Source organism: Haplochromis burtoni, unplaced genomic scaffold (assembly GCF_018398535.1).
Source record: "Haplochromis burtoni strain Fernald_Lab_line unplaced genomic scaffold, NCSU_Asbu1 Contig_9, whole genome shotgun sequence".
NCBI lineage: Eukaryota > Metazoa > Chordata > Actinopteri > Cichliformes > Cichlidae > Haplochromis > Haplochromis burtoni.
The window spans coordinates 1,097,159-1,109,120 of NW_024582370.1; the positions used below are offsets into that span (position 1 = coordinate 1,097,159).

Consider the following 11,962-nt stretch of genomic DNA (forward strand, 5'->3'; position numbering starts at 1 on the left):
ATGGCAGCTTGTTGTAGACGAAACACAGGCACGGAGCGCTTATCTATATGCATCCCGGTCTGAGATAAGGTAAAGTGCGTTTATTCATCCAGGGCTATTTAAAAAGAAATAGTGACGGACAGTTATGGTAGTAAAACATTTTATTACTTAGAAAGACAGAATCTCGTCCACAAGTCCAGATGAAACCAAAAAAAAAGAAAAAAATTACACTGGCAAATTAAACAAGACACACACATATTACAACTCCAGCAATCCCAGCGGTGTAATTCAGTAAAAGATATAATCCTTAAAGCCTTCACCTGTTTAAAGTGCTCAAAGAAATTACACAACGTTAAGACGAACAAATAAAACATCACTGACACGTTTTTTGGGGGTATTTTAATGTTAAAAGTAGGCACACTTATTTTTTAAAGAAGCAAAGCAAAAGTGTAAGATAGAAGCTTTTTAACTTTAAAAGCAGTTTCCTCCTTTTCAGTCCTCTAAAGATACAACCCAACAGGCCATTTCTCTCTCTTCCTCCCGCCTGTTTTACATTTGTGCTTTGACGGCAAAGGGGAAAAAAATCACTCAGTCATCAAATCCGTTAATCTTCCAAATCTCTGCCTCTCCCTTCGCCATCTCAAAATCCTGCAATCCTGCAAATACAAGCACAATAAGAGCAATTTATAATTGAAGGAGCGCCTTTAAAGTTCAGTGAAACATGTACGGCTTCCTCTTGTTTGCTTCATTTGTGGAGTTGGTAAATCTGCCTCAACAGCAGTGGCCAGACATGTAAGACTAACTCAGTAGCACTTGTATCCTTACCTGTTGGACATTATAAATAAACTTCCTTCACTTCAGATTTTTCCAGGGCTGGATTTAGAGACACTGTCTTCACCGCTATTCTCAAACAGGCTCCTCTTACTAGAAATGTCCACATGTCTCAAATCCTACAAATCAGAAACAGAATCATTATATCAGTTCTTATTACAGTGAAGAGAAAGAAAAAAACACTCTTTAAATCTGGAGTTTTGAAATATTTCTGAAGCAGGGACCTCTTACGGGGCAAATAGTTTTGTAAACACACCCTAAAATGGTCTTTAAGTCGTTTGACAATTTGGACTGACTTAAGCATTTCTTCATGCTCAATAGATAACTGCTAAAAAGCCAATGGCACAAAGCAGGAGGAACGGGTCACTCTACTCTGACAAAAGTGATGTTAGGACAGATTAGCACGAAGTCAGTCATGCCAGTGTTTCTGTAGGCGCCACAGATAACAATTCAAGACATACTGAGAGAGACCCTCTGCTTTAAAGTGTGCTTATGAATTTACCCAGATAGACATTGTTTTCCATGTTTAAAATCTATGTTTAAAAAGAATTAATTGATCAGAACTTTCTTCACGATTAACGACAGTCATGCGCTTTACGTAGTTACCTACATAATGGCAAACTCTTTAATTTAATGTAGGCAACACAAACAACGAACTACGTCCTGCTCAGCCAGGACTTACAGCTCAAAGAGTAATACTGCCCCCTGGCTTCCATACACTGCACTTACAGCAGGACTGTGCGAAGACCCAGCTTTGTTGCTCTTGTGGAGCCAGCGGTTGATCCGCTCTGACATTCCTGATGTCAAGCCTCTAATTTCCTGAAATCAACAACAGTTACAAAATCATTTGTTAACTAACGCTACGCACACATCTAGTACTGAAAAGAGCTTTTGGGCGAATGATGAGTGTACCTGTTTGGAAACTCCGGGGCTGGTGGGGCTCTGCACCTGCTGCTCCTTCTCAAAGATCTCTCTCTTCCTGGACACTTCTTCCAGCAGGACCAGAGTCCTCTGGGTGACATCCGGGAATCGCGTCAGCTCGGACTTCTGTGGATGAAGAGCCAAGAGAAGACCATTGGCGACTGACAGTTGATGTTTGCTACAGAACACAGGAACATAATTTCCCCTTTAGTACATGGAGGGCTGAGAGGCTGACCTGTGCTGCCTGAGCCAGCCTCTCCATCTTTTCCTGGATGGATCTAGATGAAATCCTCTGCCTAGAGCTGGGAAGACAGAATACATTAATGTACAAGTGTAATCAGTTACACTCAATAAAATATAAACAAATAAATAAAGAGTAAAAAATTGTCAAACTCACTTTCTCTGGAAAGATGATGCTTTGTTTTCATCCTCATTTTGGTCCTGCTTCAAAACAAAGACAATCAACACTGTAAATTGTGCATAACATTGTGTGTAGTGCTAGCAGGTCTACAGATCTCATAATCCTATAACTGTAAATATAATTGTGTTTTTGTAAAGTGCCAAACAAGAAAATAATGGATAAGCGATGAATGATTACTGATTATCAATCATATTAGGTGAAAGTAAATTAAAGTTATCTCACGGTGTTGGGTTCAAACTTCTTGGAGGCCATCCTCACACTGGAGCTACAACAGAAGAAGCAAGTCAGCAAACCAACTAAGCGAGGCTGATACAAAATGAACACAAGGCTGTTTCCTTACCTCCTCTGGAGCGGCGAAGGATCCTCTTCTTTCTTTCTCATCATCTGTGGAAGACCAAGCCTGTGTGAGTGCGTGTTAGCGGCACTTACAGCAAGTGACCTGCTCAATAATCCTCTGCACGGGGATGTGTTTGGGTGTTAACAAAGCAACCAGTCAGCAGTAAGAGCTGGTCAATATTCATGTAGCTATTAACATGAGCTGGAAGCTTGACTGGCACAAGCAAATTATCCTGAACTGATATTCTGAAAGCTGACGGCAGATAAAATCGTGTTTTAACAGTCAAATTGGCAAAAGTTCATGCTGACGTTTGCCAGGAAGAATGCCTGAATGGTTTTGTGTCCTCGTGCATGTATTTGTGTGTGCGTGTGTGTCAGTGTTTACCCTGAAAGATACAGTCCTGGAGCTCTGTCTGATGAAGGCAGGTTTGTTTGCCTGTTCAAAGTTTCCACTGGTGGAGCGATTCACACCGGTCTGAGAGACATTAAAACAACTTAGGTTTGCTGTTTAGCTGCAGGTACCTCTCTGGAGCCAAGACTGTTTTTACCGCCATAAGGAACCTTTACTCTTTATAACACCAGAGGGCGCTGGTGCCCACACTGGATTGATAAGATGCAGCGTCAGTGCTTAGCGGGCCTTATACAGCATTTGACAAGCAAAGCTTGAAGCTGAGACGAACATGTCAGTTTATTTGTGTTTGTGTTTCTTTGTGCGTGTGTGTGTGGTGAACTACCTCCTCCGTGTGCCCATTGTGAACAGGGCTTTGGGGGGAAGTCCAGTGTTCGCGAGGTGACCAGGGGGCTGACGGAGAACCGGGGCTCATGGGAGTTGTGCGCCCGCTGGCAGATGGACTCTTGTCAAGTGAGATGGAGACAGAACTGAAAGGCAAGAAAGAGAAGTGAGTTTAAGGAGAGGTTGAAGAGAAAGGAACTAGTGACCACTGAAAGTACAGTTTTCTCTGATCTGTTGCCTAAATGAAATCTTAAAGTGCGTCTAACGTGAAAACTGAAGGCAGCTTTTTTTTACTCTTCCATCTTATTCTCTGGATATCTTTATGTGGTTCACGATCTATACAAAACAATCTTATACGTCCTGTTTTCTCTTTTATATTTCTACATTGTTCCGGTGCTTTCATTTCCATTTGTGGAATCAGTAACCTTTATCTTATCTAAATAAAATGCATTTGATCCTTTTAGGTGATCAGCCAACAAAGAACAAAAGAGCAACAAAAAAGAAGTGTCACTGTTAACCTGACAAACTTGCGAGCTGGGCTGGAGGAGGGTTTTGGATCAGGGTCTTTGCCTGATGACTCTTCATTTTCATGCTGACAAAGGAAGAAACAGGCAGACAATCAGCATGAGCACATAGCACACAAGCTTTTGTACAGACGACACACCTTGCATTACATAACACGGCGCGGTTATGGCCTCATTTGCAGATACACAGAGCTAAAGCAGCCTGCGAAGGTAATAAAAGATAAAGTTCAAATTATGGCCTTAAGCACGTCTTATCAAAGCTTTAGAGATGATTTGCATGGTCACTTGACTCGCGGGGAGAGTTCAAGTCCGGAAACAAGACGGGGAGTAAAGGGTTGTCTTCTTTTTCTAAAGCTGTAAGTTAAAAGTAGATTCTAACTTCTTCTTGTGACCACAGGAGGAAAATGCCCACACCAGCGTTGGTCTTTAATAGCAAAAATGACATCATATGCTGCACTACAAAAAACGGTTTGTTGTTGTAAAATCTAGAGAATAATTAACTCCCCCTCTGTGTGGGATAGCAGTTAACTGCACAGGGTGCTGCTACTGGTGTCATGACTTAGTGTGTGAGGGAAGATTGGTGCTTTCTTGTCAAAGGATCTGTCAGTTCATGTTTTATCATTTGTAACGTTTCTCAGAGAATCAACAAAATCTCTCTGTTGGTCATTTAATCAAAACTGAGGTTATGACCTTGTTTCTTCCACTCCAGGTGGACAAAAGTTCTAAATAATCACGTGAAAAATCTCGATTTACATCATTAATTGGCAGCTGAGTTACAGACTTTCACTGTTGCAGTCTTGTGAAACTCAAGCACATTTAAAAGATCTGTGAGATGTTTTTTTCTTTAGATTTTCTTCCAGAAATTAAGGAGCAACTTCCTTCTTACTTTGTTGCTTGAGATGCTGGTTCTACTTTTGCTGCTGCTGGTGGGACTGTGAGAAGATGTTTTTACTGGTGGCTGTGGTTTGACAACACTTTCCTTCTCTTCATCCATGTCTCCCAGCAGCTCTACCCTGGCACCTCCTCCTTTGCTGACCTCAGCTTCATCCTCCCCTCCATCCTTCTGTTGTCTCAACGTTTCCACGTGCCGCATCCTTCGCCTTTCGTCACGCACTCGCAGCATCTCCACAAAGTCAAGCTGTACCTGCTCCATGCTGGCAATAAACAGTACATATGTGCACATTAATGACCAACACATGTGATGAATGGTCTCTAGAGAGACCTAAAAAGATTCCTGCATCTGATCAGGTTTCTATTATAAAAGGCTCTTTGAAGACAGGTACTCAGCTGTCGGGGTTTCTGACAGCATTTCATACTTTCCCTGCGTGAGTATCAGGTGTTTTCATGGGTTTGAAACGTATACAGAAACACTCCCATGGGGCAAAACTGTGAGAATCATCCCTTTGCTAGTTTGAAACCACTAAAAAGGCCTTCAGAAACCAAAAGAACAAAACAGGCACACAGACAAAGTCCACAAAGAGGATTGTGTTTAGACAGCGTATGAGTCCAACCTGACATATTTGTTTTACTAAACTATGAGAACAACCTGTTGGAGCTTTGGGACATTTCACTTGAGGAGTCTGTCCCAAAGGCGCTCTCGCTGGCAGATGTGTTTGTAGGAGTGGGAGTGGGGCTGGAGTCATCATCTTGGTCAGCACTGGTGCTTGAGCTCTTCACCCTCCTCCTCTTCTCCCGCTCCACCTCCTCCTCGTCCTCCATTGTCCACTGTCGTGCAAGGCTGAATCAAGACAATCAGCGAATATGGAAAAACAAACAAACAAAACAACAGAGGCTCGGTGAGGATACGGGTGGTGGACATATGTAAAACAGCGTGCTGTACATGAGAACTTGATGAGTGGATCCTCCACACTATTTGTTTTTGGTTTGTACTTTAAAAGAAAAGATTAATAAGCGTTACAGGGAACCTGCTTTACTTGTTCATCAACCGCTTTTTGTGGCTGTATTTTGCATCCTGTTTAAAAAGAATTATCAGTGGATTCAATCAGCCAGCTGCAGAGCGGCAGGCTGGTGTTTCCTTTTTAACTGAGCTCAACAAGGGCCAAACAGAACAAAACTCTCCGTTATCTCTAGACTGTAACGGGCAAAAAAAGGCAGAAGTGACTGTATAACAGTGGCACCAACCGACACAGTTTGACTGCATGTTACACAGTTACTACATGAATGTAATAAATCATTTCTTCCAAATTGGGATGCTTTGTTGCCAGAGTGAAAACCCTGCAACATGTTAATTATGCGCGTTCCTAAACATCCAGCATCTATTAAAAAACAGTAGGCGCGGGCATCGCTCGGAAACGCAGGTAACACAGGTAATTAGTCGCTATAGAAACCCACAAGTCTTTGAATCTTACCTGGACAAAGCCGACCAGTTTCTCCGACTTACAGACATATTGAGAAAATAAAATAGTTTCCAGCTACGATCACAGACGAAGTCGACTGGCACTCAGACGACGGCAGTCGAATTACAGTCACCGCGGCACAAAGCAGTCCACCTTTAGCCCGGTGCAGCGCACAGACGCGTCACGTGACCACAAAGGTAAGCTCCCCACCTGACAGACTGAGTGAGGGGTGGGGAGAGCGCGCGCCAGAGAGCACCTTGTACGGTGGAAGTGTGGAAAGCGTAATACCTGTACCTGGCACTCCTTTCCCGCCCCTGGACACTTCGCTTATTCGGGCAATGGCAATAAAACATCCCAGAATAATTAATCTTACACTTGTATTCATTTTGTTTGTGTGGATCTTACAGGCTGTAGCTAAAAGGAAAACCTGCACAAGTACAACAAGTAGTTAATAGCAATCAAACTCTTATTAAATGATAATAATAAAGCATACAAATATATGTTATCCTTTCTTGTACTGGACTCTCACTACAGTCTGAGTCAGAGTGTTTGCTGTGTGAGTCCACACCTTTCTCTGGAGCCCATGTGTGTTGGACTCTGACCTACACTCTTTATATCACATCTGTGTCTGTTATACTCTGTGCAGTTCCTCAGTAAACAAAGTTAGATATTATCGTAACTGATAACTGAGGCATAGCATAAGATGCATATCAAGACTCTTTCAAGTTTCACCTGTGAAAGTCTGCTTCCCATTTATTTAAAGAAGAGGCTGTCTTATAGCATGCGTTGTTGGTCTATCATGCATCTGCTATCTTATGGAAATAGTTTGCATGCCCCTGCCTGCACCGGTGCTGTATCATTTTAGGTCCTGTAATGAACTCTGTGTGTTTATGCATCAGTGTCCATTCAGTCTGTTCTAATGTTCCTGTGTCTAAAGTTAGCCTTACATTTTCAGGAAAGACCTGATCAAACAAACGGAAATAAAACAGAAAGACATTCCCAACAAAAGTTATATTTACAGACACAAGACGACTGCGGGTGCTTTGCATCCATTTGGATAAGGCGATTTTTAAAAGTACTGAAGCAGAGTGTGCTTTATGGACATGCAAAACACACAGAAGTGCTTTACATCTGGACAGCATGCACACAAAGCATATCAGTTAAAATGTACAAGTTGTTGCAGCAAACAGTAATCCTTCAAACTAACAAGTAACTGCAACCGATATTGAAAAGCTATTAGCAGTAGTGATGCTTGCCGTTTTTAAGTATATATTAGGTTGCAGAGCGGATTCATCGGATCAAAGTAGGAACTTTCTTTTAGTGAGGTTGAGCACAGCAAGGTATTGTTCCCATTAATCCCAGGTGTCCTGGGAGTCAATCCCAGTCCGTATGATCTAGCAGTTAAATGTCTTAACCATATGGGAGTTGTTGGCAAGGTTGGCATCACAGACTGAACAAATTGTGTTCAGACTGGAGGAGAAATAAGCATTTTTTAGTAGTGGATGATACTTTAGCCATAAGAACACACACAAACCATTTAAACTGCACGTGTTCATCTGTGCATTTGCTCTATGTGCTGTCTGCAACCTGCAATAAAAAGCTGGTCCTACTGCAACAGGATCACAGAAACTAAAATTCTCAGAGTTTATAAAAGCAGTTTATATATCTGAATACAGCAGCTGATCACACATGAAGGAGTATCACACAGAAAAATGTTTCATGTAAAGTATACTTTTGATATTTTATTCGTTCTTTTTCCCTTTCAGTCCAGCCAATGAAGTGCACCTTTTTTTACCACTATTATTTGATAATCTACATTACAAGGTTAAAGTTTATCCCCAAGCAAAACAATCACACGTACAGTTTAATTTGGCACATTTGTCCGCCACACAAACATCAGGCCGATTGTCTGAGGCTTTGGTGCAACATGGTGTGAAAAGTACAAATAATCTTACATAACAGACAGAGTCATTTTAACACCTTATCAAAAACAAAGCTGACAGAATAGTTGAAAGCCTTTCAGGGGTGTGGGGGCATACTGTCACCTCCATGGCAGGAGCATCCGCAGGGACATCAGCGTGAAACAACAACACAGACGCCACAATAGACCCAGGAAGACCAGGACAGATTCAGATGTAGGGGAGTGATGTCACTGATGTGACCCCAGCCCACCTCCTGGCCTCACTGCGCAGAACCTTTAGCGGCATCAAACATCTTCTTCCTTCCCTCCATCCCTGACATGGCTTCCACATTCTTCCTCCAGTCACTGTCCTCCACTGGCCTCTTCTGCAGATAAGGGAGACAGTTGGATTGTGCAACAGAGAGTATAAAAGACTAAAAACAGAGGCTGCAAAGTAGAGCAGGTTCAGAAAATGTTATTGTTGCATCTAAGCCTTTGAGACCTGTTCATTTCAATGGGAAGCCCTTTGGAGAATGGTTTATTACCATACTAGTATAACTGGTTTACCTCACACTTGGAGAGACACACATTCATTCACAGGTATACACACACCGGAACAAGCTAATCTGCACATGCATGCACTCAGGAGTTGGGAGACGTGGCCACAAAGGCTAATATTCGGTGTACAATGGGATCATTGTCTTGTGTTCGGTGCCTTCTCTCACAAACACACGGCCCCCGCCCTGCAGTGGCTTCCTACTCGGTGTCTTAAACACACTTTTCACACACACTGTTTCCAGGTGTTCCATGACATCTCAAGCGCTGACATCATGTCTGTATCTTACAGTAACTGAATGCATGTCTGTGCTCTAAGGATGGCACAGACATTGCTCAGCCTGGTTTCATTGTATTCTGTGTGCATATGCATGATTGCATCTTCTCTTTTATCCATTTTTCATGCACCTTTTCAGTGTCCTCTTTCTTGACAGACTTGAGATTGGCTCGCAGGTCCATGGAGACTTTGTGCTTGGATCCCAGCAGCGAGCGAAGGATGGCGTCAGCTGACACACGGACACGTCGAAGATTAGGCCTCTTGAATTTCCCCCTGAGGTCCAGCACCTTGATATTCAGGTCTTTAATCTGGTCGAGTGACACAGAGTGGAGGGAGCAGGATGTAGGAGTTTCTCATGGTGCTCATAGTGTTGCATAATATAAGTATAACTGATATGAAGCATTTCATATTCTACTTATTGGAAATGCGCTGGGATAATAAAGTGTACCAACCTCGCGTGTGTTGAGCATGACCTTAGCTTCAATGTCATATCGCTCCTCGTCAACTACATCTATCTTAGCATGTAGCTCCCTGCAGAGATCCTACACATGCACAAAGGAAAACTTAGTATGAAATCATGTGCAGTCCTTTCTTTACTTGGTTTCTTGTCCTGATTTGCTTTATTGACATAATTTGGGAATGATCTAAGTTGTCGCTGCAAAGGATGGAAAGAAAAATGAGAGATTTGGGGGAATCTGTAGCGAACATACCTGAAGCTGGCCAAGGCTCAGGCCACTCATATTTAAAGGAGGAGCTCTCTCAGCCAGGTACCTATGTTTCTCCTCCTCTTTGTCTAAAATCTCCTGCTCCAATTCCTCCTTGGCCTTTGCCACCATCAGACTCTGTCAAACCAACATAAAATAATGTTTTCCATATGCGTTCAGATTCTTTCAAAACACCTCATCACATCATTTTTTCTCAAATGACAAGTGAAACATTCAGATGCTGGCTTTCTTTCAGTTGTCTGTATCTGCTGCCCTCCTGTGGGCTGAACTCGTGTATTACACAAATAAATCAAATAAGTCTGCAGATGATTTCTCGTACCTTGAGCATCAGCTTCCTTGAGGCTGAGATCTTGGGTTTCCGCTGCATGGTTCAGATGATTCACAAGATTATCAGTAAATATGATGTATATGTAGTTTAGTAGCTTAACTTAGTTATAAAAATTGTTGAATATTGTATCAACAAGTTAGCAGCCAGATGGTCTTACCTCTTGGCTGTAAAAGAAGAGAAACATACATAATTTAAAATACCTGTTTTTGTGTTTTTTAATGTCTGTGTATCTATAGTAAGAAAACACTCACGCATGTTCAGGCATCCTGCTGTTGAGATCTCACTGGAAAAGAGACGGGAGAGATTAGAAACACACACAGAAACACACGCTGAACCACTGGCAGTATTTGTTTGTCAGCGGATCAGATAAAAAAATAAACAAATCCACGTGCGGATGGATTATAAAAGTCTAAAACCGAACGATATAGAAATGGAGCCAAACAATAGGTGGGGAAATTGTTAATAATGAGTTGACAGAGGATAAGAGGTGTTAAGCGGTCTTCACCTGTTTGGACAAAAGGAAGTTGCTGGTCTAGGCAACCTTAAATCCATTTTAAAGTCTGAGGTTGCTGAAGCTTTATTGTCTTTTTTTAAATGCATGTTTAAGAAATTGTGTTTTTTGTGCATGAAAATATCGTACAGGCACAAAATGTTTGTGGAATCAGTGTCCTAGTTTTTCACAGAACTTACCGAGTGCAGTTTTGCTTTTCTACCACATGCCATAAAAAACAGTGACGCATTAACACCACTAAGATGTGTTTAAGATACTTAATTTATCGTCACACCTCATTGTTAAAGTGTTGTTTTCACTTTTGTTATTACCTGGTCTTACCTTTCCTCAGTCTCGTGCCCTTTGTCCTTCATCAAATTTGCAAGTGATTTGCAGCACTCACCCTTTCACTCTTTCAATTTAGGCCAGCCTTTCTCCTCATACCTCCCCTCTCATTTCACTATTTGGCTCCATTTGAGAATGGCACCACATAAGACCACCTAGCACGATGGGGTTACAATCTGCTCCAGCGGATTAGGAAAATTCCAGACAGATAGCCGTCCCTCATCCATCTCTTCTGTCCCTTATCCCTGTCTTTCTCCTCAGGATTATCTGGCCAAGAGGAATTTAGAGTGGCCTGTCTCCCCAAATAGACCAGGGGACAACTGATAGACAGCTGTGGTGGGTGACTGTGCTCTGGGGTGCCCAGCCTGGATCAGGGATTTATTGCTAGTAACTCATGGATGCTTATGACCCTCTGTGGTGTGGCCAACTTGGCAATGAAAAAAAACCCACCCAAAGTGTTTTGGAAAGTTTACGTCAACCTCGGATTTGAACATAGTTGCTTTGGCTGCAGATTTAAACTCCCCAGTTTGTATTATTTCAGCTGATCATCCCATTGCTTTGGCTTTATGGTAGCACAGCTTTAGTGTACATACAGTCTGTGCCCAAAGATGAACCTGGGCTGCTAGCAAAATAGCACTGAAACACTTATTATTGTCTATGTCTCTGCTATGCTATGTCCCCGCTGTTCACCAGGTTGACATGTTGAATAAACTAACACTAGATCAATCTGTATTCTCACTGTACAGAGATGCATGACACATTTTTGACAAATGCAAAGGTTAAAATATCAACACTACAGTCTAAATATCAGGAGAGCAAATGAAGAAAGCACAGATATAAAACTTGTGTCTAACTCTACACACAGAGCGTATTATGAAGGGAACTTACCAGAGTCAGAGGCAGGAGAAGTGTGACCATGGATGCAGCTCGCTGGACAGATCAGAGATGAGCCCTCTATTTAACTGCACCGCCCATTGTCCAGATCTCTCTTTCTTTTGTGTGTGACGCTATTATTAGTCAGCCACGTCCTTCTTGGTACATAATCCTGCTCTGCTCATTTTTCATGTAAACAATGACAATATAGTTGGAGCCTGAAGGCTGATGAGAGTAACTCAAATGACAAATTGTAGGTAAATATGAATATGAACTATAAGCTGGCCATAGACTGCATGGAAAAGGAAATTATGTAAAAAATAAATAAATAAAGGGGGAAAAAAACACTTGTAAGTACATTAAGTAG

The 11,962-nt window shown here is 42.0% G+C and overlaps 2 protein-coding genes across 2 annotated transcripts; both read right to left on the reverse strand.

Moving 5' to 3' along the window:
• Positions 1-34: 34 nt before the first annotated feature.
• Positions 35-6,347, reverse strand: lad1 (ladinin). The gene is made up of 14 exons (XM_005914686.3): positions 6,115-6,347; positions 5,292-5,483; positions 4,632-4,899; positions 3,740-3,813; positions 3,223-3,367; positions 2,874-2,963; positions 2,493-2,536; positions 2,375-2,417; positions 2,129-2,172; positions 1,967-2,033; positions 1,723-1,857; positions 1,540-1,629; positions 805-929; positions 35-635 (listed from the first exon to the last, which is right to left on the reverse strand). The coding sequence occupies exons 1-13, from the start codon at positions 6,150-6,152 to the stop codon at positions 837-839; spliced, it is 1,323 nt and encodes a 440-aa protein (XP_005914748.1). The 5' UTR covers positions 6,153-6,347; the 3' UTR covers positions 35-635; positions 805-836.
• A 966-nt stretch (positions 6,348-7,313) lies between these two features.
• Positions 7,314-11,704, reverse strand: tnni1a (troponin I type 1a (skeletal, slow)). Its single transcript, XM_005914687.3, has 8 exons — positions 11,611-11,704; positions 10,139-10,170; positions 10,045-10,051; positions 9,879-9,920; positions 9,545-9,676; positions 9,287-9,376; positions 8,966-9,142; positions 7,314-8,388 (listed from the first exon to the last, which is right to left on the reverse strand). Exons 2-8 carry the CDS (start codon positions 10,150-10,152, stop codon positions 8,284-8,286), a joined length of 567 nt encoding a protein of 188 aa, XP_005914749.1. The 5' UTR covers positions 10,153-10,170; positions 11,611-11,704; the 3' UTR covers positions 7,314-8,283.
• Between the last annotated feature and the right edge of the window lie 258 nt (positions 11,705-11,962).